This window comes from Emiliania huxleyi (genome assembly GCF_000372725.1).
Source record: "Emiliania huxleyi CCMP1516 unplaced genomic scaffold EMIHUscaffold_37, whole genome shotgun sequence".
NCBI lineage: Eukaryota > Haptophyta > Isochrysidales > Noelaerhabdaceae > Emiliania > Emiliania huxleyi.
In genome coordinates, this window is record NW_005199194.1 from 355,956 (window position 1) to 382,470 (window position 26,515).

The window sequence follows — 26,515 nt, forward strand, 5'->3', positions numbered from 1 at the left end:
TGATCCCGGAGGCTTCAGCGCTGATAGTCGACGGTGTCGCGCTGAGGGTGGCCGGTGGAGGGAGGAGGGTGGAGGGTGCAGGGATGAGGGAGGAGCGCTGAGGGTGGAGGGTGGAGGGAGGAGGGTGGAGGGTGGGAGGGTGAGAGGCTGGAGGCTGGAGGGAGGAGGGCGGAGGGTGGGAGGGTGAGAGGCTGGAGGCTGGAGGGAGGAGGGTGGAGGATGGAGGGTGCCCGGCGGAGGAGGGCTTGCGCAGGAGCCAGACGACGCGGAGGGGGAAGTCGCCATCCTTTGCGAGGTCGACCTATGGCAGCCGTCGCCCAAGCGTCGCCGAGACGTGTCTCGGACGTGTCGCCGCCGCCGTCAGCGAGGGAGGACCAGCGCCCGCAGCGTGGTTGCCGCCGAGTAGCCGCCGCCGACCAGCACCACAGACACGCCCGCCGGAGCCGAGGCAGGCAGGAAGGAGGCGCGGTCTCGCGCAAGCACGTCGGGCAGCCGGTCAAAGAAGAAGTCGCGCGGCGGCGAGTCGGCGGGCGGAGCGGCGGAGGCGGCGGCGGCAGAGGCGGCCCCGGCGGCGGCCGCTGCGCGCAACTTTCGCTCGCCGAGCGCAGGCGCGCCGCCCCGGCCGAGAAAGTTGCCGCGGCCGTACGTGCCCGACGCGTCGATGACTCCGGCGAGGCCCTCGACCAGCGTCTCTTCGCCTGTGTGACATGGACATGTCAGGCGTCGCAGGACGTGTCCTGGACATGTCGCCTTCGATCAGCGTCTCTTCGCCGTGGACGTCGAGTAGCGCCGAGAAGGCGGTGGCGGCTCGCGCCTCGGAGCCGGCCGCCTTAAGGGCCAGGGGCCAGCGGTGGGGTCTGGGTTGGAGAGGGGTTGGAGAGGCCGGGGTGGAGACGCCGCCTTAATCGCCTCGCCCTTGAGGAGGCCGCCGCGCGTGATGGACTCGACTCTCGCGCCGAGGAGGATCTCACAGTCTTCGCGCTGCGCCAGCCACTTTGCGAGCGGCTCGAGGTATGTTTCGCAGAGCTCATCGCCCGTCGGATAGGTCGCGGGGTCGGGAGGAGCGAGGCGGAGGTCGGCGAGCGCGCGGAGGCCAGCTGGCGAGCAGTTTAGGCTGTTGGAGGAGAATAGGCGCACGTGGCCCCAGTCCCGGACCGCGTGCCCGATGATGTCGCCCTTTTCGCAGAGGACTCCGAGACCGGCAAGGCTGCATGAGACAGCAGCCTCGATCCCTGTCGGCCCGGCGCCCACTACCAAGATCCGCGGGCGGCGCGGCGCCGACGAGGACTTTCCAGGACATTCACCTGCCGTGCTGCCCAATGCAGCGCCGAAGAGGAGAGCGGAGGAGGGCGTGAGTGGTGCCATCCCGACGATCGACTGTGTCACCGTTGACCTATAGTCGAGCGAGGCCGCGCAAAGTTTTCTTTTTTTCACCACGTGCCTCGGGACCTCCGTTCACGTGCATCCCGCTGTGATTCTGTGTGAGCTTTATCTCTTGATTTGCCAACAATATACCTAATACGAGCTTCTTGAGCCACCCACCCACCAACCCACCTCACGGCCCGGCTGAGGCTTGGAACCACGCACCCACCCCACCCACCTCACGGCCCGGCGAGGACTGTGCCAAGGGCTCACGCTATAGGTGCTCACGACAACGCTTCGCGCTGCGGCGACCTGCCGACGTGCCGCTGCTGGCGCTGCAGTGATCTAGCTGCTATGGGCGTTCCCGGCCTCTCCGAGTGGCTCAAGCGCCACCACGAGAACTGCTTCGTCGCTACGCCACGCAGCGCCGACCACATCTACGTCGACATCAACAGCATGCTGCACGGCGTAGTGCGGCACAACGCCACCGAGGCGGCGGCGCTCGCAGACCTCGAAAGGCAACTCAACGAAATGGCACGCTTGCGGACGCCGCGCATTTCTCTCACTCTCGCCGTCGACGGACCGGCGCCGCTCGCCAAGCTCAAGGAGCAGCGTGAGCGCCGCGTCAAGCACAGCATCAAGGAGGAGCGCAGCGCCAGCACCCACCAGAATCGCCTGTCGACGCTGTGTGTGACGGTGGGCACCACGTTCATGCGCGACGTGGACGCGACGCTGCGCCGGTGGGCGCGGGCGAGCGGCTGGCTGCGCGCGCGCATCGTCGTCGACCCGTCCTCCCACGACGGCGAGGGCGAGGTGAAGCTCTTCCGCCACCTCCGGCTCACCAACAGCGGCAGCGCTGCCGAGAGCCATCTGGTGCTGGGCGGCGATGCCGACCTCGCGCTGCTCGCACTCGCGTCGCCCGCGCACCGCGTGCTCTGCTGCGATCCTCAAAAGGAGGGCGGCAGGCGCAGCCTATCAATCGAGAGCTTCCGTGGCGCCATTAGCCGCGCCGCCGGCCTGCCGCCGCAGCCCTCGTTACCGCCGCCAGCGGGCGTGTCACTCGATATGGTGCTGCTCGCTCTGCTCGGCGGCGATGACTACCTGCCTAGACTCAAAGGCTACAAGCTGCAGCAGGCTGTCGAAGCCTACTCGTGCCGCCGCCGCGCCGCTACCGCAGCAGCAGCCGGCGGTGGCGGCGGCGTGACGGTGGCGGCCGCGACGCTCGTCCGCCTCGAGCCTGCTCCGTCGCCGTCGGCGGCGTCAGCGAGCGCTTCGTCGGAGCCGACGGCAGCGCTGCACCTCGACCTGCGCGAGCTCGGTTTGCTGCTGCGCGAGATTACTCACGACGGCGGGCAAGACGCGGAGGCGGAGGCGGCGCCAGCAACGGGCGACGCGCAATCGGAGGAGACGGTGGGCCACTACCTTAGCGGCCTCCTCTGGGTGCTCACGATGTACGCCGAGGCTCGCTGTCCGGACTATTCGTTCGTCGTGCAGCACTCGCCGAGCGTCTCGCAACTCGCCGAGCTGCTATGCGACGATGCGGCGCGCGGCCGGCTGGGCGCACGCGCGCGCTGCCCGCGCTCGCCGGAGCCTGCGACGCCCGCGCTGCTTGTGCCGCTGCTCGTGCTGCCCGCGACGGCCGAGCGCCTCGCTCTGCCGCCGCTGCGCCGCCTCTTTGCCGCCGATGGCGAGCTGGGTCACCTCTTCGCCCAGGAACGATGCACGGTGTGCGCGGCGGAGCGGCGGCGCCTGAGGGAGCTCGAACCCGTGAGGGCGGCCGAGGCGAAGGAGCAAGCGGAGGCGAGGCGGCTGGCGAACGAGGCCGCGGGGAATGGCGGCGGAGGCGGCGAGGGCGGCGGCGGAGGCGAAGGCGGCGGCGGGCGGCGCAAGCGGCGCGGGTCGTCGGGTCGTGCAGGACGCAACAAGAAGGTCAAGCTCGAGGAGAAGCAAGCAGACTCCGAAGTAGCGAGCTCCGCTCCCGATGCGAATGGTGTCGCTGAGCAGCAGCAGGAGGAGGAGGTTAAGGCGGAGGCGGCGGCGGCGGAGGAGGGCAGCGCAGACGAGGCGGAGGCGGGGGCGACGCAGGAGACGCAGGTGGTCTGCTCGCAAGAGGTCTGCTCGCAAGAGGTCTGCTCGCAAGAGGGCGGCTACAGCCAAGAGACGGCGGCGAGCCAGGAGACGGTGGTCGAGGAGGCTGAGGCGGTGGAGGCGCCGAGCGGCATCAACTACAAGGGCGCGCTGAACGAGGCGGCGATGGTGCGTGGCTTGACCATCAGCTACGCGAGCGTAGCGGTCGGCGAGCAGTCCTTCCGCTCGACCGTCACGCTGCAGCCGCTGGGCAGGAGCTTCGTCGGGTGCGTGACGGCAGGGAAAAAGGGGACCGAGCAGTCGGCGGCGCAGCAGGCGGTCGCCTTCCTGGAGGCGGAGCAGCAAGCCGCACCATGCAGCGACAAAACGCCCACACAGATCGAGATTGCCACCGTCCAAGCCCGCTATGAGGAGCATAGGGCGGAGGCTCATGCGCCGATCGCGCCCACCGTGCGGCGTGCTGCGGTAGCGGAGGCTGTGGGACGCGTGATGGCGGCGTGCGAAGGGCCCAACGCGACCGAGTGGCTGACGGCGGCCGAGCGAGAATGCTTCAAGCCGAGCGGGCCGAGCACATTCGACCACCGCGTCGCCGGGCCGCTGCCGCCAGCCGCCGTCCAGCAGCACCCGCATGCTTCGGCGCTCGGCCACGCTCCTCCACGCATGTGGGACCAGCCGCCGATGCCGATGCCGCCGCAGGCGCCGTTCGGCTTTGCGCATGCGCCGCCGTTCGGTTTCGCACACGCGCTACCGCCCTTACCGCTGCACGCCGCGCAGCATCAGCAGCACCCCCCGCCGCACCACGGCGGACAGCCGCCGCCGCACTTCCAGCACGGGTGGGGGCCGCCGCCGCGGGGCGCGCCGCCGCGCTACGGTGGGCCGCGCTACGGAGGGCCGCACTACTGAGTACGTGATCTTACGTGGATGTTGTCTGTTGATGTGTTTGTGATTTGTGCAAGACGAAGACGTACACCTACACGGCTGTAGTATCACACTCACAGCCCCGCGATCCCCGACCCCGATGCGTCGATGCCGGCGCGCTTCGCCTCCTTCGTCGTGAACCGGTCGCCCTTCACCACCACCAGCGTGTCCTGGTGGACTTGCACCCACTTGGAGGTGGCAGCCATTTGGCGGCCCGCGCGCTGAGGCGCGGTGGCGAGGGCAGTCAGCAGCCCGTGTTGAGCGGGTTGCAGCCGGCGCTCTTGAAGGCAGAAATCGTGTCAGCGAGCATGCTGTGGGTGATGCCGTTCTTATCGCGGACGTTGCCGACGACGAACGCGGCGAGTTGCGTCGGCCGGAGCAGCTTGGCCGCCTCCTTGATGATGCGCGAGTACTTGACAAGGAATGCGTCGTACGACGGCAGCATGCTGAGGTCGTTGGCGCCGCCATCATACACCTCTAAATCAAAGTACGGAGGGCACGTGCAAATGAAGTCGGCCTGGCGGAAGGCGAGCTGCTTGGCCGCAGCGCCTCGAGGTAGAGTTCGACGATGTCCTCGCCGTCTCCTTCGATCCACTCGGGGTCGTACGCGAGGCCGCGCAGTCCGCCTGCCTTCGCACGCGCGAGCTGCTCGCGGTTCGCCTCGACTTGGCGACGGCATCCTTCCCGTCGAGGAGGTGCTCGGCGGCGCGGCCGAGCGCATCGCGGCGGCGGTCGGCGCGCCCTTCACCGGCCTCCTGATGACGGCGCTCGACCAGACGGGGCAGCGGATCATCGCGGCGCGCCAGCGCATCACCGTCGGCGAGCAGCCGGCGGGCGGCGGCCCGATCATCGACAGCGTCGGCTGCGGCGTCCCCGGTTGGAGCCGCTTCCCTCGGCGCACAAGCGGCTGCCAGTACGTGGTGGCGAGCGGCCAGGTGGAGTGCCTGAGCAACCCGCGCGCGGGCGAGGGCTTCAGCACGTACAGCTGCCCGCCGGCGGCCATGCCGCGCCTCCTGGCGTGCCACGACGCGCTGGCCGCCAACCAGCAGCCGGGGGGCATGCACTTCCGCATGCGCGAGGCCGTGGGCGCCCTCCAGGCCGGCGACACGAGCGCCGAGAACCTCGTGCTCGGGAGCATGGCGCAGCTCTCGCAGGTGCCGGGCGTCCTACCACGGCACGCCCGTGCGCGTCGACGGCCGCGTCGCCGCCGTCCTCTGGCGGCCTCAAGCAGCGACGCCAGCATCCACACGCCGCTGTCGAGCGGGAAGCGCAAGCGGCCTCTCGAAGGCGAGCCACGGGATGAGGAGCCGACCGTGGCGCTGTCGCCCGCCTCCTCGTCCGGCTCAGCGTCCGCCTCATCGCCTTTCTCACCCGGCTCACTCGATACGGAAATGCTGCCGAGTCCGGTGCCAGCTGGTGCCGCCGCCGATGCTGCCGCCGCTCACCACGAGCTGGAGCCCGAGCTCAGCCCGGATGCGCCGGAGCCCGAAGTCGCCCAGGTTGGGCACGAGCTGACGCTTCGCCAACTGCCATGGGAGCGCTGCCCGTGGTTCGACAACAGTGGAGTCCTTCGAGAATTCTTAGGATACAAGCCTCTCTCACAGCACACTGCCTTCGAGAAGCCAACGGAGCTGCCCAGCTACCTCGACGGCTCGCGTTCGCGGAAGCACAACTGCCATACTTTTTACGGCAGCCCGGCAAATCGGGTGGTTCACGCAGCGTTTATTCGCCCCCATTCCATGGCGCCTTCGTCTGTCTTGACGATTCGCCCGATGCCTACCTCAGCGCGCTGATCGCCTCTGGGTACTGCACGGAGGATGACAAGTCGGCCGCGCTTGAGGCGTGATCTCGGTGATTAATAATTAATAATTAATACTCGATCATTAAGGTTCTTCGAGTTCATTTAATATAAGGTTCTTCGGGCCAGTTGGTGTGTGTGTGTGTGTGTGTCCCCGCCAATGGCCGTTATCCGTTAGTGCGGACGTCGCCGCGGCTCGCCTCTGCCGCGGCGGCTGCTGCGCGCACGCGGCGGCGCCGCTCTCTCGCGAGACGGCTGGTGACGCGGCTCGCCGCCGACGTACGGTGCGCTCGTCCGACGGTCCGCAGCGTGGCGTGCGCGGCGCTGCGCGCCGCTCTGCGAGCGCTTCTGCGCCTGCACTGCCTGTCTCTGTTGCTGCTGGTGGTGGTGGTGCTGCTGCTGCTGGTGCAGATGCTGCTGCTGGCGCGGCGCGGCTCTGCGACTGGGCTCGACGCGCGCGTCGCGAGCGTCTGACGCGGCGGGCGGCGTCGGGCAGGTGCGCTTCTCTCTCGGGTGGTGGTGGTGGTGCTGCTGCTGCTGCTGGTGGTGCAGATGCTCCTGCTGGTGCGGCGCGGCCCTCCGACTCGACTCGGTGCGCGCGTCGCGGCTATCTGACGCGGCGGGCGGCGTAGCGGGCGGCAGCGGTGGCGGCTCGACGGTGGAGGTGGAGGCTGGTAGCTGGAGGCTGTGCTGGTGGACCTTTGACTAACTCTCACCCGCCGCCGCTCCGACGGTGAAGCGGCGGGGATCGTCAGCGGATCGACGACTAGTTCGTGCTCGGACTGCCTCGCAGTCACCCCGTCGTGCGACAGGCTGTCTAAGCCTGGCGCCGACCCGGTGTTTTGACACCCAAACACTCTTCCTTAAGCTCCTGAGGGGCGCGTGGTTGTAACCACGTAGTAGGACTACAGCCCACCACAGACACCCTCCCCCACTCCTCACGTGTGTTCACACCCTCACCCTCTCCTCTCTCCTCTCTCTCTCTCTCTCTCCTCTCTCTCCTCTTGTCTGTGCTGTCTACCTGACTCAGGCACTCAATCTGCCGATGCGTGATTGTGTGTGGGCTGCTCCGAGGGGGCCCTCTGTGCGATCCGACGGGTAGGGGGGCTGTGCCCGGGCGGTGTCCGGTGTGGAGTCCCCTTCTGATCCCGCCTGGGATGTTGGGTGTGAGGTTGTGGCGGCTTCGATCCCAAGGGGGGGAGCTGATCCCACTCAATAACCAACTCTCAGGGGCAGTAGGTGGGCGAGCCTCGAGCGCGCTCATCTCGATCGTCAAGGCGTCGCTACGCGCGGTCTTCCGCGGGGGGAGCTGCGTCGACGGGTGCGGGACCGCGGCGCAGCCAGTGCCGCGGCGAGGCCTCCGGCTGTTTGCGGCGGGCGGCTTGCTGCTCGCGGCGATGGCGAAAAACTCGTCTCGCCACACGCCAAGGGCTTATGCTCTGGCGAGACGTGAGGCGCATGCGCCCAGGAGGGGAGGGGGCATGTGTAACGACACTGCTAGAGATGCCTTTCGGGGCCCAGAGATAAAACTTCTGTGATGCCATGCGTGACCTAGTAGTGTCCCCAGCTATGGGCGTGTCCACGTTGGAGCCAGGTGTGGTGTGGGCGCGAGAATAGCTCCGCCGTTCATGGAGGCAACCGATGCGAGTCGACTGGTGTGTGTCGTCGTGGTTTCGTATCAAGAATACTCACTCACACGGGCCAGTTGGGGGGGGGCAAACCCTGCCCGGCCCCTAGAACCCCAGGTAAGGCCCAGGTATGGCCTAGGGCATCAGAAGGGACCAAGAGGAGTCCAGTCTGAGCCATAGAGCCCATGTCTTTGCCCCCGAAGGTCGCGTTCAAATGCCCGGAACGGACGTCACAGTGGTGTCCGGTCGGCGCGATCACCGAGCTGTGACGCTCAGGGAAGCCTGATGAGGTACTGGTTTCTTTGCCCAGGGCTGGCCTTCCCCCCAGGCTGGATCAGCTGAGCAAGGTTTGGGGAGAATCCTATATTGGGATCTTCAGATATTTTGACGGATGACCGAAAATGGGCAAAAATCCCATCTCCTCCCGTAACGTACGCAGCACTCGGCGGGTATGCTGGCCGGGAGGAGGCGGTCGGTGAGGCGAGCTCCGCCCCTGCGGCCCTCAACTGGCCGGGGCGGAGACGTGCCGATGCTGCTGCCGCACGGCGCTAAGCACTCGAGGGCGCTGCGCGAGGTGCGCCGCGTCTGCGCGAGTACTTGAGCGAGCTGGCGGAGAGGGGTCAGGTTGTGCCGATGATGCGGACGGCTCGAGGCCTCCACCCGACCGTTCGGTGGACGATCGGGTTCGGCGAGTGGCTGGCGTTGACGCGAATTCGTGAGTCGAAGGCCAGCCGCTGGCTCGCTGCTGAGCAGGCTTCGGCGCGAGGGGAGGAGGATGTTGTGCGCGCCGGCCGGGGGGCAGGCACCGTGCAGGTGATGCTCGACAACATGGCGAACCACGTCTGGCGCGAGGTGTGGCCGGCGATCGACATCGCATAGAGTTACCCCCCCCTTGGACGCGCCCACTCTCCGTCCACAAAACTCACGATCCTACTAATACATACATATCTCTGGAGTATTTGCCGACATAATGAAGGCAGCACCAAGCTATTAGCTATCCTCTTCTCAAACGACGCACAGTCTCTCACACAGACACCCCACAGCACGGACACGGCAGCCTGCCACGGACGGAGGGCGCGCCGACCGAGCGGACAAGGCACTCATCCGGGTACGGTGGCTCGCGTGCTGCGCAGTGGCTGCTATACCACCGGCACCCTGACCCTCAGCTACGCCCCAGTGGCTACAAAGCGCATGCGTATCAACACACAAATATCGCATCGCGGGCCGCAGCTAGCAGGAAGGACGGAGCTTGGCGCTCAATGAGTTCTATAGAGTGTACAATGAGAGCGAGACGCCCCTGTGCCCTCCCGCAAGGTGGAGGCGGCGCAGCTGCTCACTCCTACAATGAGGATACAAGTCAAAGCGACGGAAGGTCTGTGCCGCCGCCAGCTGGGGCGCCATCCGCTTTGCCGGAATTGGCTGTGTCGGCCACGACCGGCACAAAGAGAGGCGACCCCGAGCGCTCCTTCTTGATAACAACGCAGAGGGCGGCGATCGCGCAGACCGCCACTGTAGCTCCCACCGCAATGCCTGCAATGGCGCCGGCCCCGAGCCCGTCCTCCTCCTCGGGGGCCGGCGGGGCCGACGGCGGCGGCATGTTCGGGCTCAGCGGGAGCGTGGCCGAGACCGCTTGGTAGGTCGACTTGGCCAGCTCGGCCGAGTAGAAGTCGGTGCCGTAGTTGGCGACGGAGACGGTGTACGAGTTGCCCGGAGAGAAGCCGTAGCCGATCGGGCCGCACAGCACCTGCGTCGGGCTGACGTACGACGCGGGGAACACGGTGGAGTCGACGCGGCACTTGAGCTCGTTGGACGCGATGAAGTCGGAGCCCGTCACGGTGAAGTACTGGCCGGGGATCAGGTTGGAGGCCGACGTGGGTTTCGCGAGCGGTGTGCACTGGCCGAAGGCGGCGGTGTCGAAGCGGAAGACCCACCTGGGCCACTCGCCCGTCGCCGGGTCGCACAGCATGTGGTTGCGCGTCGCCGAGAAGGAGCCGACGCCGTGCGCGTCGGTGAGGAGGCGGTAGATGAACGAGGGCAGCTCGCCGCTGAAGGCGTTGCCGTCGAGTCTGAGGCGGGAGCCCGAGGTGGCCACCTGCTCGTTCTGGAAGCCGAGGAGCGACACCTCGAAGTTGCCGCTGAACTTGTTGTTGCGCAGCGAGAGGTAGCGCAGGTTGGCCGTGTGCCAGTCGAACGTGGGCAGCTCGCCCGCAAACTCGTTCGAGTCGAGCGTCAGGCGGTAGATGCCGTTCCACCCGTTGATGACCACCTTCTTCAGCGTGCCCGTGAGCTTGTTGCGCGACAGGTCGAGCGTGAAGAGCTTGGACGAGCACATCATGTCCATCGGCAGGTCGCCCGTCAGGCCAGAGTGGACGGCCGAGAAGTGGGAGAGCTGCGTCGCCTCCTTGATCTCTGCAGGGATCGGCGAGTCGAGGTTGATGAAGTCGAGGTACAGCTCCTGCAGCCTCGGCGCCTCCGAGAAGAGGCACGACTTGAGCGAGCCGGTAAAGTAGTTCTGCGAGTACGACGCCTTCTTCAGCTTGGGCTCGGTGTGCGTCGCGCACGGCAGCTCGCCCGTGAAGAAGTTGTGCGTCAGGTAGACCTCCTCCAGGCTCTCGGAGGCAAAGATGGAGGAGGGCACGGTGCCGGTGAGCTGGTTGCGCGAGAGGGAGAGCGTCTTGAGGTACGGCAGGTTGCCGATCGACGCGGGGATCTCGCCCTTGAACGCGTGGCTCGCCAGCAGCAGCTCGAGGATGTTGCCCTGCAGGTCACAGTTCACGAACTCGAAGTCGTCGCACGCCGTCTTGCCGGCGATCGGGTCCGACCAGGTGCCGGTGTCGGTGTCGATGCCCTTGGCGAACATCCAGTCGCAGTAGGGCACGGTGTCCGAGTCGATCTCGGTGCCGTTGGTCGAGTAGACGTCGCGGTAGAGGTAGCTCTGGAACGCGTTCTTGCCCGTGTTGTAGTGGCCGTCCATGTAGTCCTCGCGGTTCCAGTGCTGGTTGATCATGTCGGGCGCGGTCAGGTCGAAGATGGGCGTGTCCTTCTGCGTGGGATAACACGTGTTGTAGTAGAGGTCCTGCAGGAACTGCAACTGCGCCGTCGGGATGGTGACCTGCAGGTACGGCAGCCAGGTCATCGTGTAGAAGCCCGACGTCGTCTCGGTCCCTGTGTTGAAGTAGCCGTGGATCGCAATGTACAGGTACGTGTCCAGGTGCTCGTCGCCGCCGCCGAGGCACGGCTGGTAGAAGCCCTCCTTGGAGGCCTCGCCGCAGTAGGCGCCCGTCGCCGTCCGGTGGTACCTGTCCTCGTACGTGAGGTCGTCACGCCCCAGCACTTTCTCGTAGTTGACGCCCGTCATGAAGTAGTACGGGTGGTTGATGCTCTGGCCCGACTCGTACATCGGGATGGCGTGGAAGTCGTACCAGACGACGTGGCGCTTCTGCGTGTCGCCCAGCTCGTCGAGCGCCTCCGACTTGAGCTCCCAGCGCGACTTGGCCTCGGTCCGCTTCATCTTCAGCCACACAAACTTGTCGGCCGGCACCTCTACCTTAAACGGGCAGCCCGAGTAGATCTCGATCACCTTGGCGAGGCCGTCCTCGACGTACGTGTTGTTGGGCCCCGGGAGCAGCTGGCCCCACTTCGTGTCGGACGATTTGTACGTGGGGACCGCGCCGCCGGCGTAGTCGCTCGAGTACTGAGCGCAGTAAGCAGGAGCGGGAGGCGGTGCCGATGGGGGCGGCTTGGGGCAGTCGATCTGCCCAGGAAGGGGCGGCTCCGGGGGCGGCGCCTCCGGCGGCGGTTGCGACGGGGGCGCCGTCGGCGGCGGCGGTAGCGTCGGGGGCGACGGCGGCGGCGGCGGTTGCGACGGGGGCGCCGTCGGCGGCGGCGGTAGCGTCGGGGGCGACGGCGGTAGCGTCGGGGGCGACGGAGGGAGGGATGGCGACGGGTCGGCCGCCTCCGACAGCCGGCGAGCGTCGAGGTGTCCAAGGTGAGCCGGAGGGTATCGAGTGTTCGTCTCCTCGGCGAGAGCCCGCCGGTGGACCTTGAGCGAATCGGAGTGGCGATGCACCGTGCCCGTGAGCGTCAGCTTCTGCGCCACGAGGTATTCGGGGTTGTGCTCGATCTCGGGACGCCCGGAGGCGGCGAGGTAGAGGAGAAGTGCCGCAGACATGGATCTCGGCAGGCCTCGGCTTCGACGCGTGTGCTGGCGGTCTCGGACACGTGTGGAGCTGGCTGGGGGTACAACGAAAGGGGTACAGTACAACGAAGGGGGTGCACCACACAGTCACTGAACACAAAAGAATTCTACGAATAGAAGCCCCTCTCACAGCAGACTGGCACGAACTAGCACCACAAAAGGCACAGCAGACAACGGCCCCTTATGGGCCGTCGAAGAGGCCGTCATACTCCTCCGGCCTCGCCCCCCCTTCCCAACCCTCCCCTGGCTCAGGCTCCTCATCCTCGCGGCGCGCAGTGCGCACCCCGCCCCGCGAAGACGAACCCTTCCGCCGGCGTGCCTCGCGGGACTGCCGCCCGCTGCCGCCGCCCTTCCCCCCCTCCGCTGCCCGCGCCCACAGGGACGGTGCGACTCCTGGGGTTTCTTGGGACTCTTGAGGTGTGCTAGTCGCTATATATAGTCGGACGGTTCCGGCACGTCTGATGGGCAGATTGGGCTCGAGGGAGAGCCGCGGTCGCGGCCAGCGCGCGGGGCCTGGCTGGGGCTGCCGGGCTTGATCTCGACCCACGCGCCGGAGCGCGCGTGGTGCTTGAGTGCGTCACACCAATCCTCGCTACCAAACTTGGAGCACTTGGAGTGCAGTCATCAACCTCACATGCAGGGCCGGGGAGCTAAGAAGCGCACCCAGCGGGCCGGATGATCGGCATCGGGTTATGGGCTAGAGAGCCCTAGCCTTGGCCTGGGGGGTGCGCGGTCGCAGGGCCATAACACGGGTCTCCGAGGGATAGCTCCGCGCTCCGGGTCCCTAGCAGCAGACCGCACACCCTCTACTCGGAGCTAGTAATACGAGAATACTCTCCGAGGGTTGGTTCTGCGCTTTGGGTTGCCCCTAGCTGCGGAACGCCCCCTCTACTCGGAGCTAGTGATAAGAGAATACACACCGTCCCCACGCAATACCTTACTCGAAGATAATACAGGAATACGCAGGTGTGAGGTATAAAGAAACAGCGAGGTAAAGTTGGCGGCGATGAAAACAAAAAAAATGTGAGCGCGTGTCAAATCCCTCGGCAAATGACCTCGGGCGGCGACTCTCTTTGACCATTTCGTGGACGGCCATGCCGCCGCCGAGCTCCGCCTCGCACGGGCTCCCGAGCGAGATTCTCGAGATGCTTGGCCGGGTGCAAGACCAGGCCATGATCTTCTCCTTCACCGTGGACGAAAATAACGAGAACGCTCGCTTTCCTTACGCCTCGCCGGGAGCGCAGGCCGTTTACGGCGTGTCTGCTGAGGAGGTGATGAGTGACGCTATGGAGCTCGTCGGAAGGATCCACGACGATGACCAGCGTAGCTACTTTTCTTCCGTGGAGGAGTCTTGGAAGCAGCTATCCGAGTGGAACTTCACGTGGCGCTCTCGCTTCCCCGGCTACCCGAATAACTACAAGTGGCTCAAGGCCAGCTCAATGCCAAAGCGGCTTCCCAACGGGCACACCATCTGGTATGGCGCGGTGTATGACGCGGACGCCGAAACGAGGCTTGGGGACTCGGAGAAGCGGCAGACCGAGTCGGCCGCTTCCAACCGTCTTTTGCAGTCGGAGAATGACTCCATCTCCAACAAGTACGCGCATGCCTTCGACCTGCTCAACGACGTCGTCTTCGCTGTGCGCGCGACCAGCTGGGAGGCGGCCGACTGGCGCGCGAAACACACACACCTGCACACCGCGCCTGCACATACACCTGCACACACGCACACTACACACAAGTCCCTCCTCCATCATCGTGCGCCACGCCCGTTTACCTCGTCGTCCTGCAGGCGCGTGTACGAGTCCTCCAAGTCGTTCGGCGAGTATTTCCAGCTCGGCGGCGAGAAGCGCTTCCTCGACACCGTCGATGACGGGGCGGTCCTGCGGGAGCTGCTGGCGGCGGCGCGGCACGAGATGCAGCCGATACGCGACCTGGCCGTCTTCAAGCCGACGCACAGCAGCAACGAGCGGACGCTGCGCTGCCGTGCGGTCGATCTCTCCGGCGTCGAGGGCTTCACGAGCGTGCTCGTGGTGAGCCACGACCACATATCTCCCCATATCTCCCCATATCTCCCCATCTCTCCCCATATCTCCCCATATCTCCCCATCTCTCCCCATCTCTCCCCATCTCTCCCCATCTCTCCCCATCTCTCCCCATCTCTCCCCATCTCTCCCCATCTCTCCCCATCTCTCCCCATATCTCCCGCAGGTGTGCCACGACCTCACCGACTTCAAGTTCCGCATCGAGGCGCCGCGCTGGACGGCCGCCTGGCCCTCTTGTCGCTGCCGCGTGAGACGGTGCAACCACATCGCGGTCGTAGGCGGAGAAGGACCGGCAGGTTGCGGCCAAGCTGCAGCACGAGGACAAGAACTTGCACAAGTCGCACGAAGTGAGCGCCTCGTACACGCTCGAGCAGCTCGGCATCATCGAGAAGCAGGCGCGCCGGGCCGCCTGCTGCGCCGCCTGCTGCGCCGCCTCCTTTCACCTCCCTCACTGCGCTCCCTCACTGCCTCACTGCCTCACTGCCTCACTGCCTCACTGCCTCACTGCGCGCCGCCTGCTGCGCCGTTTCTGTTCACCTCCCTCACTCCTCACTCCCCCCCCCCCTTTCCCCCAGCTGGCCGCGCACCGCGACGCGGCCGCCCAGTTCCAGAGCCCCGAGCTCAAGAAGGTGTTGTGGCTCACCACCACCTCGAGGCGGCGCGGCACCGTCTCCAGGACACGTCCAGGACACGTCCCGTACCGTAGGTGTGGCTCGACCTTGAGGCGGTGCGCGAGCACTCGTTCGAGGCGATACGGCAGGCCAAGGCCACGCTGGCCACGATGCAGACCCGCTCGAAGCGCGCGCAGGAGGACGCGCACTTGCGCATCATGATCTTCCAGATGGCCGCGCAGGAGTACGTGCCGCTCTCCTTGCCGGTCGACGTCGTCGCGAGCGTGGTAGCTGAGTTTGGCGCCGACGCGGGCGTGTGCGTGCGCGCCTTTGAGGCGTGTCCCCCCCCCCCCCCCCTTCCTAGGGCTCCCTCGATGCCCCCCCCCTCCACCTCCCCTCGCCCGCCCCAGCCGCGGACACCCCCCGGCACAATCGCGCGCAGGTGCCCGAGGTGCAGCTCGACTGGCACCTGCTGCGGTACGCGCTCGAGAATGCCGTCTCCAACGCGCGCAAGTACGGCACCGACATGGAGATCGAGCTCGCCATCGAGTACCACGAGCCCACCCTCGTCATGCAGGTCTCCAACGCGGCCGACCCGCAAAAGCAGGCGCAGCTGATCGCGCGGCATGGCACCAACGCGACGCGGCTGCTGCACCACCGCGGTAACACGGGCGGCGCGCACAGCACCAACCTCGGCGGCCAGGCGATGCGCGACGTGGCGCGGCTGCTCCGCGGCTCTGTCTCGCTGCAGCTGCTGCCGGCGGCCTCTCGGCTACACCTCGAAGTGCGTGCGCCGCGGACGGTCGACATCGAGGCCCACTCTGCAACCATTTATGGCCAAGAGAGGGCGCCGCTCTGAGAGGGGCGCTCTCTTCACGCCGCCGTGCCGTGAACAGGCGACCCAGCCGCTGCTCGTCTACTTCATCGACGACGAGCCGACGATGCGGATGGTGTACGGCAGCTGGGTGCGATCGCCATCTCCGCTCCACCCCGACTCGAAGGTCTTCCCGCCGCCGGACTTGCCGGCGGCGGAGACGGACGAGGCGATGCGCGGCTTCGCGGGGCACGTGCTCGCGGCGCGGCCGCGGCCGAGCTGCGTGGTGCTCGACCAGAACTTGCGCAGCCAGGTGATGCGACGCGAGAACGCCACGACCGGCACCGAGATTGCGACCGCGCTGCGCGCCGGCGGCTACAAGGGGTCGATCGTCATCCGCTCGGCCAACGTCTCTCAGAAGGTGATCAACGAGTACCTCAGCGCGGGCGCGAGCGCCGTCATGCAGAAGGACGAGCCGCGGGAGAGGCTCGTGCAGCTGATCGTCGAGGCGGGCGGCGCGCTGCCGAAGGAGTTCGCGTCCGACTCGGAGCAGGAGGCGGGCCTGCTGGTCGGCGAACACGAGGGCATCTGGGGCTCGGTCTCCGACGCGGAGGAGCGCGCCGCCATCCTCTCCGAGTTTCGGCGCGGCGTGCGGCGGACGCTCGACGATCTGCTCGCGCTGCTTGACGCGCGGGACGTGGGCGCGCTGCCCGACGAGCTGCACCACTTGCTCGGCCAGTGCCGCGCCGTGGGTGCGCGGCGCATCCAGCTCGCCGTCGGCAAGTGCAAGTCCGCGTTCGACTACGGCAAGCTGGTCGGGCTCGAGGAGCTGCTCGCGGAGACGTTTGAGGCGATGGACGCGCGGTGCGGCGGCGAGCCGCTCGAGTCGACCGCGGCGCAGTGCTCGCATGCAAAGCAGCTGGCCGATCGGCTGGCGCCCCTGGTCGGCGGGCCGCCCGACAAGTCTCCGCCCTCGGCCACTCCTTCCAAGCACTCCTCGGTGCTGCCGCCGTCGCAGCCGCTGCAGAGGCCGCAGCGCGACAACACGGATGCGCTGCCGCTCGTCAACTGGGAGATTGCGCGCGCGCTGGGCGACGCGCTCAACGCGGCCTGCGTCGAGTGCGAGTCGACCCTCGAGAAGCTACATAAGGCGCTGGTCTCGTGCGGCGAGCAGTGCGAGCTGCTGCTGCGATCGCTCGTCGGCTGCTGCGAGCAGATCGGCGCCACGCGCATGGCACGGCTCGTCGTCGACTTCGAGTCGCGCCATACCGAATTCGGGCCGCTGCAGCTCGACGCGCTGAGGACGCTCCACGCGGAGACCCTGTCGGCGCTGAGCGCGCCGGAGGGTCTCCTCGCGGCCAGCGCCTCCGCCTTGCGCGGTACGACCCTGTCGGAGCTGAGCGCGCCGGAGGGTCTCCTCGCGGCCGGCGCCTCCGCCTTGCGCGGTACGAGTCCGCCACGGACAAGCCGTCTGAAGCCCGCGGAGGAGGGGCTCTTCGTTGCCGTCGTCGACGACTCCGCCTTCTCGCGCAAGATCTTCGAGGCCACGCTGCTTCCGGCGCTGGGCGCTGACGCGCAGCGCAGCAAGGCGATCGGCGGGACAAAGGAGGAGCAGGTCGGTTTCATCAGCTTTGCGCTCGGCCTCGTCGACGCGTCGCTGCACGACTTGCCGCCGCCGCACAGGCAGGCGGATGTGGTCCTCATCGACGAGAACCTCGCCTTGGACGGCGAGGTGCACCTTTCTGGCTCGTACGTCTTGGCGCGGCTCCGAGAGCAGGGGTACGTTGGAGTGGCGTGCCTTGCGAGCAGCTGCGACCGCGAGCAGCTTAAGCGCCTGATGGCGGTGCCGGGCGTGGACCTGGTCTCTCCCAAGCCGTTCCACGCCTCTGCGCTCGCGGCGGCGCTGCTCAAGGCGCACGAGGTCAAGCAGCTGGTGACGAGCGCTCACGCTACGCAGGAGAAGCGTGCGCCGTTCGCCGAGAAGCTGGTCAGCCTCACCCACTTGGAAGGGCTGCCGCACTCGTCCATCCGCAGCCTGATGGACGTGGCCTACAACAACGCGACCGAGCCCTCCTCCCACAGCTCGGCGGGGAAGCGACCGAGGTTCCTGTCGGCCTCGTCCGTCTACGCCAAGTTGGCGCAGCTGGAGAAGCGCTTCCAGCAGAGCGAGAGCACCGACCAGGTCTGCCACAGCCTCAAGGGGGTGGCGAAGACCGCCGGCGCCTGCCGGCTGGCCAAGGAGGTGCAGGCCTTCTCCGCCAACCCCACCACCGCGGGCATTGCCCAGATGTGGTCCCTGCTGGACGCGACGCGGAGCAAGCTACTGGCTACTGGGTATCTCTCGCTGCCATCCGACCCGGTATCGCCCACGCTGCCGCACATTGCTCACAGGTGGAAGAAGAACCATTCAAGCTTTAGCGCTTAGGGGCCCGGTGGTGTGGGAGCGGCGGTTACAGGGGCGCCCGCATGTGTGTTAAGTAGTAGAGTGACAGGCGCATGTGTGTATGTGTGTCTAGTAGTACTGTACTCTAGTTAAGTACTGTTGAGTTGTCGTATGTCGACTTGTGTCTTGTGTGTCCAGATGTACGGCTTTTTAGTAAAGGCTTCCGAGCGGTTCCGTACCGCGTGTACGTGCGTACAGACACCGAGACAGCGGAGACAGCGCGATCTTGAACACTTTCTCTTTTGGACAAGAAACGAGACACGTACGTAGGTCGTAGCCGAAAACCGTGACACTCGGACCGTGACAGACAGCGCCCCCACTTCCGCAGTACCGGGAGAAGCAGGTGGGAAGCGAAAGTCGCGTCACTCGCACTCAACAGTACTCAGACCCAGACTCACCGGAGGCCTCCGTCCGCACGGACGAGGTTCTCGAGGCGGACGCGCATATTCTTGACGACGCCGGCGTGGCGCAGACAGACGGGGTAGCGGCCGCCCGAGAATGGACCCACGACAGTGCAGCGCAGCCCGTTCCAGCCGGGCGCCTTGACGAGGTCGGTGATGACGGCCTCGTCGCCGACGCCGAAGCCGAGGACGGCGCGCCCGCCGCCGCCCTCCGGCACCTCTGCGCCGGCCACCTCCTTGATCGTGAGCAGCGACGACGCGTTGATCCCGACGGCAGCCAGGAACGTGTCGGCCTCGAGCAGCGCCACCGCCGCCTCGGCGCGAGCCTTCTCGGCAGATGTCATGGAGGAACGTAGGTAGACACCGCGCTGCAGGTACGGTGCAGGCGGGCCTCCGAAATCATGCATCCAGTACCAACCAGCTTCCTTGGCCACGCCGAGGCGGAGCTTGCTTGACACCAATTGGCGTGGCACGATTTCGGCGTCCGCGAGAAAGTTAATGGCGTGCAGCAAGATGTACGTGTCGTGCAGGCGAGAGGCGTCGGCGACGATCTTCTCCTCGTCGCCACCGCAAGTCTCGCCCGACAGGAGGCGAAGCGTGTAGGTCAGAGATGGCCGAGCGTGTCGAGGGTTTGGGTCGGGGGCTGGCTTGACCTCGACGTTGAGAACCTCGGCGAGCCGCGAGCCGTCGACTCGGCCGTCGCGAAGGACGTCGTCGACGGTGTGCGAGGTCTCGCGGCGGCCGAGCAGGCAGATGCGGCCGACACAGTGCGCGCGAAGCTCCTCGAGCTGCTTCTTGGGCGGGACGTTGTAGCGCCACCGCCGGACGCGGCTGATGTCGAGAACGTTGGCAGCGGCTGGCGGCGGCGTGTAGAGGAGCGAGAAGTGGACTGGCGGCGCCTCTGCAAGCGCCGTGTGGGCGCCGTCGCAGAAGCCCTCGGGTGAGCGCGGGAAGAAGGAGATGCAGGTCGCCGCCTGAGAGAACGAGCTGACGCTCACCAGTTTGCCGGCGGCGTAGCCCCAGCTCCGCGCGGCTTCAGAGGGCAGCGTGCTCGAGCGCACGACGCAGAGGGTCCCCTTGATGGCCGGGTCGTCGAAGAAGTCTGCCTGGTTCAGGCCCTGCAGGCGCGCCTTTTCGAGGTACGCCTCGATCCGGGGCGCGTCGAAGCCATGCCGCCACGGGACGCAGCCCTGCGTGTAGAGCGCGGGGCGCATTCCGGCCGCCGGTCGAGGCTCGGCATCCGCCGCCAGCTTGGCCTCGCGGAAATTGAACCAGTCGTCGCCCGTGGTGCCGTTGCTCCCAAAGGCATGGTGGAAGCTCGACTCATCGGGCAGCTCCCCGTGCGAGCGCGTGCGGTTGCACGCCTCGAGCAGCGACTGCAGGTGCAGCGGCGGGCCGGTCACGCTCAAGCTTCCGTCGTGGTACGTCTGGGAGCGGTGCGCCCTCTCAACGCGCAGCAAGCGCAGCTCTGCCGAGAGCAGCCGCGCGAGGCCCCACCTCTGCGCCTTGGACGACCCATCAGACACCTCTGCGCGGCCATTGGCGCCCCAGTGGCTCTGCGTGAGCCGCGCCGCCGCCCGAGCCAGCGCCTCGAGCTCCAGGCGCGCCTTGTCGACGTGCGACGGGCGGTACAGCGATGCGTCCAGCCCGATGCCGAAGCCCCGCCGGGCGTACTTGAGCAGTCTCGTTTCGTACGTCTGCGACCGCCGTGCCAAGTCGACGTGGTTCACCTTGGACGCGACGGAGCGGACGGCGCGCGCGGTGGCGAGGACGCGATCGCCGTCGAAGGCGAAGCCACAGCAGTCCACGTCGAAGGAGGCGAGCACGTCCGTCGGAGACGCGAAGCGCTTGAGGACGACCTGGATGTTGCGCAAGGGGAATCCGGCGGCGAAGGTGATGGCCGTCTCGCTGCGGATGCAGAGGACCTTTCCGCCGGAGAAGTTGCGCTTCACCACCCGAGCCACCTCCTGCAGCTTCTGCAGCGCCTCCTCCGCGGCGACCCCCACGAGGAACAGGTCGACGTCGCTTGAGGTGGCAAAGGGCGAGTGCGGCGAATCTGCGTCTGCGGCCGATTGGGGCGGCGCCGGCCTCCGGCTGTAGCGTTCCTTGGACGCTGCGGTTCCCGAGTCGGGCTGGAAGTAGACGCGGCGCATGTCCTCCACCTCCTCGCTGCCCGGCGCGCCCCACGCCTCGCAGCCTGTGCGTTGCACGCAGGCAAGCACAGCGCCGCCGGCCGCGACCAGGCCATCCCACCGAAGCCCGCGCAGCAAGCCGCAGCTGAAGGTGTCGAAGTTGTCGAGGAAGTGGGGGAGGGACGGCTCGAGCACCGCCGACCCGAGCGGCGTCGGCTCGGCGGCGAAGAGGATCTGCTCGGGAGGCAGCGACGGCGCCTCTGACGAGCAGATGATCCGGTGCCATTCGCTGAAGACATCGATCAGCGGGAAGGCTCCCGCCGCGGTTGCGGCGAGTGTCGCGTCGTCGGGCGGTGCGGACGCGCGCTTCTCGCGGTACTCGTGCTCCTCCCTCCGAATGGCGGCATCGGTGACGGCCTCATTCGCGAGAAGCTTGAGCGCGTGCGCCTGCGGCGAGTCACCACAAGCGCGGCACGCGAGGAGCAGCCGGTGAGGCATCCGCGGGAGCGCGAGCCGCAGGCCGTCGCGCGGCCACCCCTCCGCCATCGATGTCGCCACGTCGAGCAGGTCCGCGACCGAGGCGTCGGCCGCAAAGGCACCGCACGTTCTGGTAATTCGGCGGAGGGCCAGCTCGCGCAGCGGGAGGACGTGGCGCTGCGACGCGTCCCACTCGCAGTCCCGCTCGTCGCGAGGCAGCGAGCGAAAGAGGCGGGAGAAGTCGAAGGTCATTGGCGCGGCGCCGCGCGAGATAGATCTACTTGCACACACTCACACCGCACCGCACTCCGCACCCACGCCCCCCCCCGCCTCGCCTGAGTTGGAAGGAGAAAGGAAGCACCAGCCCGAGGAAAGGAGCGAATCAAACACGTATGGGAGGTTGAAATCGTGCACCACGCTGCCCGGCGTTTCTCACTTTCCGTCGTAGGTATATTGTTGGCTTTCCGGGACAGCCTCCCCGCCCTTGTGAGGCAGGAAAGTGGCGGCTACCCCGTACGCCCATATACGCGTTTTGGCGCGAGTCATGGATTATGGGAAGGCGACACACAGTCCGACCAACGACTGGGACACCAACGCGGTATGGGTGGACGCAAGACGGGCGGTGACGGTCACACAGGAGCGACACACAGACCACACGACAAAGTCATGGCACGCAGACCCCTATCTGGCTAGGAGCCGGAACCCAGGCTGGAGAGGTTTGTGTTTACCACGCCGCCTCGAGAGGGAAGGAACGCCGTCAGCCGTCATCTCATGGCCAGCCTGCTCGTCAATCTCCCACTCTGCTACTTGAGTGCTCGCGTTGCGGCGGCGCACGCGAGGCCGCCGCACACACACCACCCACTCCGCCCAGGTGGCTGCGAGGTGGTGGTGGCGCGTGTGCCTCCCGGCATGGGCCGCAGCCGTCAGTTGGTGCTGCAGCAGGAGGGCGACGATGACGAACGCTACCTGGCTGCCATCGAGGCGCAGCTCCGCAGAGTGGCAGCCGATGGGACTCGCGCCGCGGAGGCCAGCGAGGTGCCCACACTGCTGCGAAGGTCCGCACTCACTGCGCGCTTCAACCGGTACGCCGAGTCTCCTCGCCGCATGCTGCTGCTGGGCACACTCTTCCTTTTTCTCGGCTTCTATTTTGCCCACTTCCTCGACACGGTCTTCGGGCAGAGCGGCTACTGGGAGACCGTCGCAGGGTTTGTGACGCTGGTCGTGTCTGAGCGGGTCACTCGCGAGTACTATTCGAGGCCCGCCGAGCAGAGGCCGCCGCTGCTAAAGCTCACGAACGCCTTCAAGGCGGGGCTGTACTACGGGCTGGTACTCGACGCAATCAAGATGTCGAGCTAGCGGATACCTACGCAGAGGTGTTATGTGAGCTGTGACGGCTGTGAGGGTCCGCCCCGGCACGCGCATTTAGGTGTTATGTGGGTATTTGAGTGATGTGTGTGGAAAATTAAAGCACCTGCATGTCACGGAGGAGCTCTAGTGTGGGGAGTTTCCGTTTTTGTGTGTTCTTGCGGTATCCTGAGAGTGCTCTGAGATATGCATCTCGCGTTCTCACGGTCGCTCGCCATAACCCATATACCTGACCCCGTATCGTCGCGTCATATCCGATATCCCGCCATGTCGCCATATCCCACCGTATCATCCCGGCGGGGATACCGCGAAAAAACCGTCCGACATCGGACCCCAGGGATCGGAGGTGAGTGTCTCAAAAAAGCAAGATAGTTGCGACCCGCTAGCCGCCGACCACCCCCCACACAAAGAACCCTGCACAAAGATCGCACGGGCGGGGACCTGTTCCTGTTTACCCATCTCCTAGTCGATGTGTCGTTTTTTTATTTATTTGTTTATGAACCCACAGCGTCGTTCTCGTTCCGATGCGGCCTGGCGCCTGGCGTGCCCCGGCTACGCGTACGAGACCCTTCTCGCCAGCGCCCTGATTCGCTCTTTCGCCTCCGGCTCCACGGCGGCAGCGGCCCGGCGGTTGATGACGTAGTTCATGTAGCTGCCGTATCCCACGCCCAGCAGAGTGTTGATGAAGAGCACGCGGAATCTGAGTGGCACCACCATCAGGTTGACGAGCATGACGGGAGGGATGACGGCGTATCCCGCGCGGAGGAGCGGCTCTAGCTTTTCCCGCATGTCGGCTTCAATGTGCGCAGCCGAGCCGTGCGCCGCCGTCGAGAGAAAGGCGACGTAGGCGACGTGCGAGGCGGGCATGAAGGTGAAGGTGTCCACGGCGAGGCGGAGGAGAGGAGCGGGGATGGAAAACAAGGAGGGAATGCGAGCGAGCACGTTCATCCAAACGTGTAAGTTTGGCGCCATGATCACACCGCTCCAAACCGCCTGCCGCGCTGTGCGGTGATGGTCCTGTTCGAGGGGCAGTACACCCGCCGTACTCTGCAAGGCCAGATCGGTCGAGGTGGAGAGGAGGCCCGCCGTCGCCATCTTTGTGGGTAGTGGGTGGGTTTGCAACACGGTGTCGTAGCGCGCGAGAAGGCGGAGCATGCTCGCAGCGCGCTCGTAGCACCGGTAGACTCACTGCGCTGCGGGGTTATCGTGTGCGCAGCGTGTGTTTTTAAGTCCTCTATGCGTCCGTCCACTGCGAGCGGGCCTGGGGCGGGGGGCGGGAGAGGGGGAGGGGAGAGAAGCGAAAAATCAAAATTACACACACACACACACACACACACACCACACACACACACACACACACACACACACACACACACACACACACACACACACACACACACACACACACACACACACACACACACACACACACACACACACACACACACACACACACACACACACACACACACACACACACACACACACACACACACACACACACACACACACACACACACACACACACACACACCACAGGTAGGTAGGTAGGTAGAAAGGTGAAGAACAGCCAGGCTCGGACTGGACACCAACGCGGCATGGGCGGACGCTAGACAGATGATGACGGCACGCACGAGCGACACACAGACACAAACAGGCTCACAAGACACACAGCCAGCGGGCTGCCACACACCCTGAGTTTGCGTACACATAACTCAAGGCCATATCCTCCCTGTCGCCCCCCCCAGCACTCCACGGTGCCACGAGAAACAAACAAGGGCACAACGACACAACAGACGACAGGAAGTGACATGCGAGGCTAGAGCAGGCTTGCTCTACCTCCAGCAATCTCTCCGGCCGGCGAGGCACGGACGAGACCGTGTGTGGGGTCTAAGTGAGGTGTCTATGGACGCTCTCCTCACGGGCTAGCTGCCTACTGCTAGCCCTGTCTCGCACTCACAGGCAGTGACAATTCAATGGGTGAGTGTTTGCGAGCAGAGGCGCGTGGGCTAAATCTAGGCCGCACGTCGTGGCACTATGACGAAGTTAGACGTGCGGCCGCAGCGCGCCCGCCCCACCACACAAACCCGAAAAAAGAAACCCCACAGATTACACGCCTCCGTGGCTCGGGTTACACCAATCCTCGCTACCCAACGCGGCCAAAGGATATCCACCTCGAGAACCTCGAGATTACACGCCGCCGCGGACCGCGGATGAAGCTCAAGCAGCTCGTTGGCGAGCTGCAAGGCGTGCAGACGTGGCGTCACCCAAAGTCGGAGCTCGAGCAGTATCCGACGCCGCCGGACATTGCGGCGCACATGCTGCTCGCGGCGGACGCGGAGGACGGGCTGGAGGACGCTCTGGTGGCGGACCTCGGCTGCGGAGGCGGCGTTCTCGGCATCGGCGCCGCGCTCCTGGGCGCCGCGCACGTCCTCGCCGTCGACCTCGACCCGGCAGCGCTCGAGGTGGCGGCGGAGAATGTGGAGGAGTTTGAGGTGCCCGTCTCGCTGCTGGGCTGCGACGTGGTCCAGCTCGCGATGCGGTCGGGGCCGGAGGGCGCGCCGAGCGGTGTCGCTGACGCCGAAGGAGGCGCCGACGCTGGGGCTGCGGGCGGCGCGTTTGACATTGTGCTGATGAACCCTCCGTTTGGGACGCGAAACGAGTCGCACGGCGCGGACGTGGCGTTTCTGCAGGCGGGGCTGCGGCTCTGCCGGCCCGGCGGCGCGGTCTACTCGCTGCACAAGACCTCCACCCGCCCGTTCATCGCGAAAAAGGCGGCCGAGGCCGGCGGCGAGGCCTCGGTGGTGGCGGAGCTGCGGTTCGAGATCCCCAGAATGTACAAGCACCACCGGCAGCCGAGCAAGGACGTGGCGGTCGACTTTTGGAGAGTGCAGAGAGGGGGCGGGGGCGAGGAGGCGGAGGGGGAGGAGGAGGTGCCGTCGTGAGAAAGAGAGAGAGAGAGAGCATGAGAGAGAGAGAGAGAGAGAGAGAGAGAGAGAGAGAGAGAGCCTTGAGAGAGCCTTAGAGCGCGGGGAGCAGAAAAGAAAAGCTCGAACCCGCTGGAGCCGCGCGCCTTCGTTCTTTTGGGATGGAGGAGCCAAGCAGCGAGCCAGCGCCGCTGCTCGGGCAGCGCGTCGCGCTCGGCGGGCTCTCCTCCCGCCCCGCGCTAAACGGGCAGCGGGGCGTGGCGCGGAGCTTCGAGGGCGGCCGGTACGCTGTGGCGCTCGAGGGCGGCGGCGAGAGCGTGCGGGTGCGGCCGGGCAATCTGTCAGAGCTGCTGCTGTTGCTGCTGTTGCTGCTGCTGCTGCTGTTGCTGCTGCTGCTGCTGCTGCTGCTGCTCGCCAGCGGTGTCGAGGGGTGGCGTGCCAGTCTCCGACGAGGTCGTGGCAGCGGCTGAGCGAGGCGAGGAGGAGGCGGTGCTGGCGTGGCTTAAGGGCGGCGGGCGGGCCGACGCGACGTACGAGAGAGGTGGGGTGAGCGGCATCACGCTGCTGATGTCCGCCGCCGAGCTCGGCCACGAGCGGGTGGTCGAGTTGCTACTGCAGCACGGCGCAGGGGTCAACCTGCAGAGCAGCGTCCGCATCACCGCGCTGATGACCGCCGCCGGCCAAGGCCACGAGCGGGTGGTCAACTTGCTGATACGGCACGGCGCTGAGGTCAACCTGCAGAGCAGCAACGGCAACACCGCGCTGATGAGCGCCGCTGTCTTCGGCCACGAGCGGGTGGTCGACTTGCTGATACGGCACGGCGCGGAGGTCAACCTGCAGAGGAGCGACGGCTGCACCGCGCTGATAGCCGCCGCCCACCGCGGCCACGAGCGGGTGGTCGACTTGCTGCTGCAGCGCGGCGCGGAGATCAACCTGCAGAACAGCATCGGCAGCACCGCGCTGCTGCTCGCCGCCGACCAAGGCCACGAGCGGGTGGTCGAGCTGCTGATTCGGCACAGCGCGGGGATCAACCTGCAGAACAGCGGCGGCTTCACCGCGCTGATGGCCGCTGCCCTCTTGAACCGCCCCGCCGTCGTGCGGCGTTTGTTGCGGGCGGGCGCTGACACGGCGGCGCGCATTAGTGGCAAGACGGCGCTGCAGCTGGCCAAGAGGGAGGGCCACGCCGAGTGCGTCGAGGCCTTCAAGAAGCACGTCCAGGAGGTGTTGGCGAGACGGCCCACGGCGACGGCAGCCGGCGGCGAAGGCGCAGGCGGCGCTTCCTCCGGCGGCGCTTCCTCCTCGGCTGCTTCG

General features: G+C 66.5%; 9 protein-coding genes across 9 annotated transcripts in view; 4 read left to right on the forward strand and 5 right to left on the reverse strand.

The window, feature by feature from the left end:
- EMIHUDRAFT_209086 (hypothetical protein) overlaps positions 1-1,365 on the reverse strand; it is a gene marked incomplete at both ends in the record, with an annotated part of 2,795 nt that extends 1,430 nt beyond the window's left edge. The window contains 4 exons of the mRNA XM_005771887.1: positions 424-470; positions 590-698; positions 972-1,232; positions 1,305-1,365. Coding sequence (XP_005771944.1) covers positions 424-470; positions 590-698; positions 972-1,232; positions 1,305-1,365 — 478 coding nt within the window. The remainder of the gene's footprint in view (positions 1-423; positions 471-589; positions 699-971; positions 1,233-1,304) is intronic.
- A 258-nt stretch (positions 1,366-1,623) lies between these two features.
- Positions 1,624-4,429, forward strand: EMIHUDRAFT_451138 (hypothetical protein). The gene is made up of 6 exons (XM_005771888.1): positions 1,624-2,513; positions 2,631-2,850; positions 3,007-3,058; positions 3,278-3,324; positions 3,490-4,180; positions 4,340-4,429. The coding sequence occupies exons 1-6, from the start codon at positions 1,717-1,719 to the stop codon at positions 4,351-4,353; spliced, it is 1,821 nt and encodes a 606-aa protein (XP_005771945.1). The 5' UTR covers positions 1,624-1,716; the 3' UTR covers positions 4,354-4,429.
- Positions 4,430-4,442: 13 nt separating this feature from the next.
- EMIHUDRAFT_209088 (hypothetical protein) lies at positions 4,443-5,089 on the reverse strand (the record flags this gene model as incomplete). Its single annotated transcript, XM_005771889.1, has 3 exons — positions 4,443-4,589; positions 4,709-4,917; positions 5,035-5,089. The coding sequence occupies 3 exons, from the start codon at positions 5,087-5,089 to the stop codon at positions 4,443-4,445; spliced, it is 411 nt and encodes a 136-aa protein (XP_005771946.1).
- A 4,812-nt stretch (positions 5,090-9,901) lies between these two features.
- Positions 9,902-10,654, reverse strand: EMIHUDRAFT_65633 (hypothetical protein; the record flags this gene model as incomplete). The annotated part of the gene is made up of 1 exon (XM_005771890.1): positions 9,902-10,654. A coding segment is annotated over one exon (753 nt), but the record flags the coding sequence as incomplete, so codon positions are not given.
- Positions 10,655-13,086: 2,432 nt separating this feature from the next.
- EMIHUDRAFT_451139 (hypothetical protein) lies at positions 13,087-18,088 on the forward strand (the record flags this gene model as incomplete). The annotated part of the gene is made up of 7 exons (XM_005771891.1): positions 13,087-13,586; positions 13,782-14,022; positions 14,313-14,381; positions 14,640-14,663; positions 14,741-14,965; positions 15,097-15,429; positions 15,542-18,088. The coding sequence occupies 7 exons, from the start codon at positions 13,087-13,089 to the stop codon at positions 17,882-17,884; spliced, it is 3,735 nt and encodes a 1,244-aa protein (XP_005771948.1). The 3' UTR covers positions 17,885-18,088.
- Positions 18,089-18,296: 208 nt separating this feature from the next.
- On the reverse strand, positions 18,297-21,164 carry EMIHUDRAFT_209093 (hypothetical protein; the record flags this gene model as incomplete). The annotated part of the gene is made up of 1 exon (XM_005771892.1): positions 18,297-21,164. The coding sequence occupies one exon, from the start codon at positions 21,162-21,164 to the stop codon at positions 18,297-18,299; it is 2,868 nt and encodes a 955-aa protein (XP_005771949.1).
- A 657-nt stretch (positions 21,165-21,821) lies between these two features.
- Positions 21,822-22,268, forward strand: EMIHUDRAFT_209094 (hypothetical protein; the record flags this gene model as incomplete). The annotated part of the gene is made up of 1 exon (XM_005771893.1): positions 21,822-22,268. One exon carries the CDS (start codon positions 21,822-21,824, stop codon positions 22,266-22,268), a length of 447 nt encoding a protein of 148 aa, XP_005771950.1.
- Positions 22,269-22,829: 561 nt separating this feature from the next.
- On the reverse strand, positions 22,830-23,432 carry EMIHUDRAFT_209095 (hypothetical protein; the record flags this gene model as incomplete). Its single annotated transcript, XM_005771894.1, has 1 exon — positions 22,830-23,432. One exon carries the CDS (start codon positions 23,430-23,432, stop codon positions 22,830-22,832), a length of 603 nt encoding a protein of 200 aa, XP_005771951.1.
- Positions 23,433-24,490: 1,058 nt separating this feature from the next.
- On the forward strand, positions 24,491-25,222 carry EMIHUDRAFT_310659 (hypothetical protein; the record flags this gene model as incomplete). The annotated part of the gene is made up of 2 exons (XM_005771895.1): positions 24,491-24,802; positions 24,833-25,222. 2 exons carry the CDS (start codon positions 24,491-24,493, stop codon positions 25,220-25,222), a joined length of 702 nt encoding a protein of 233 aa, XP_005771952.1.
- Positions 25,223-26,515: the final 1,293 nt, after the last annotated feature.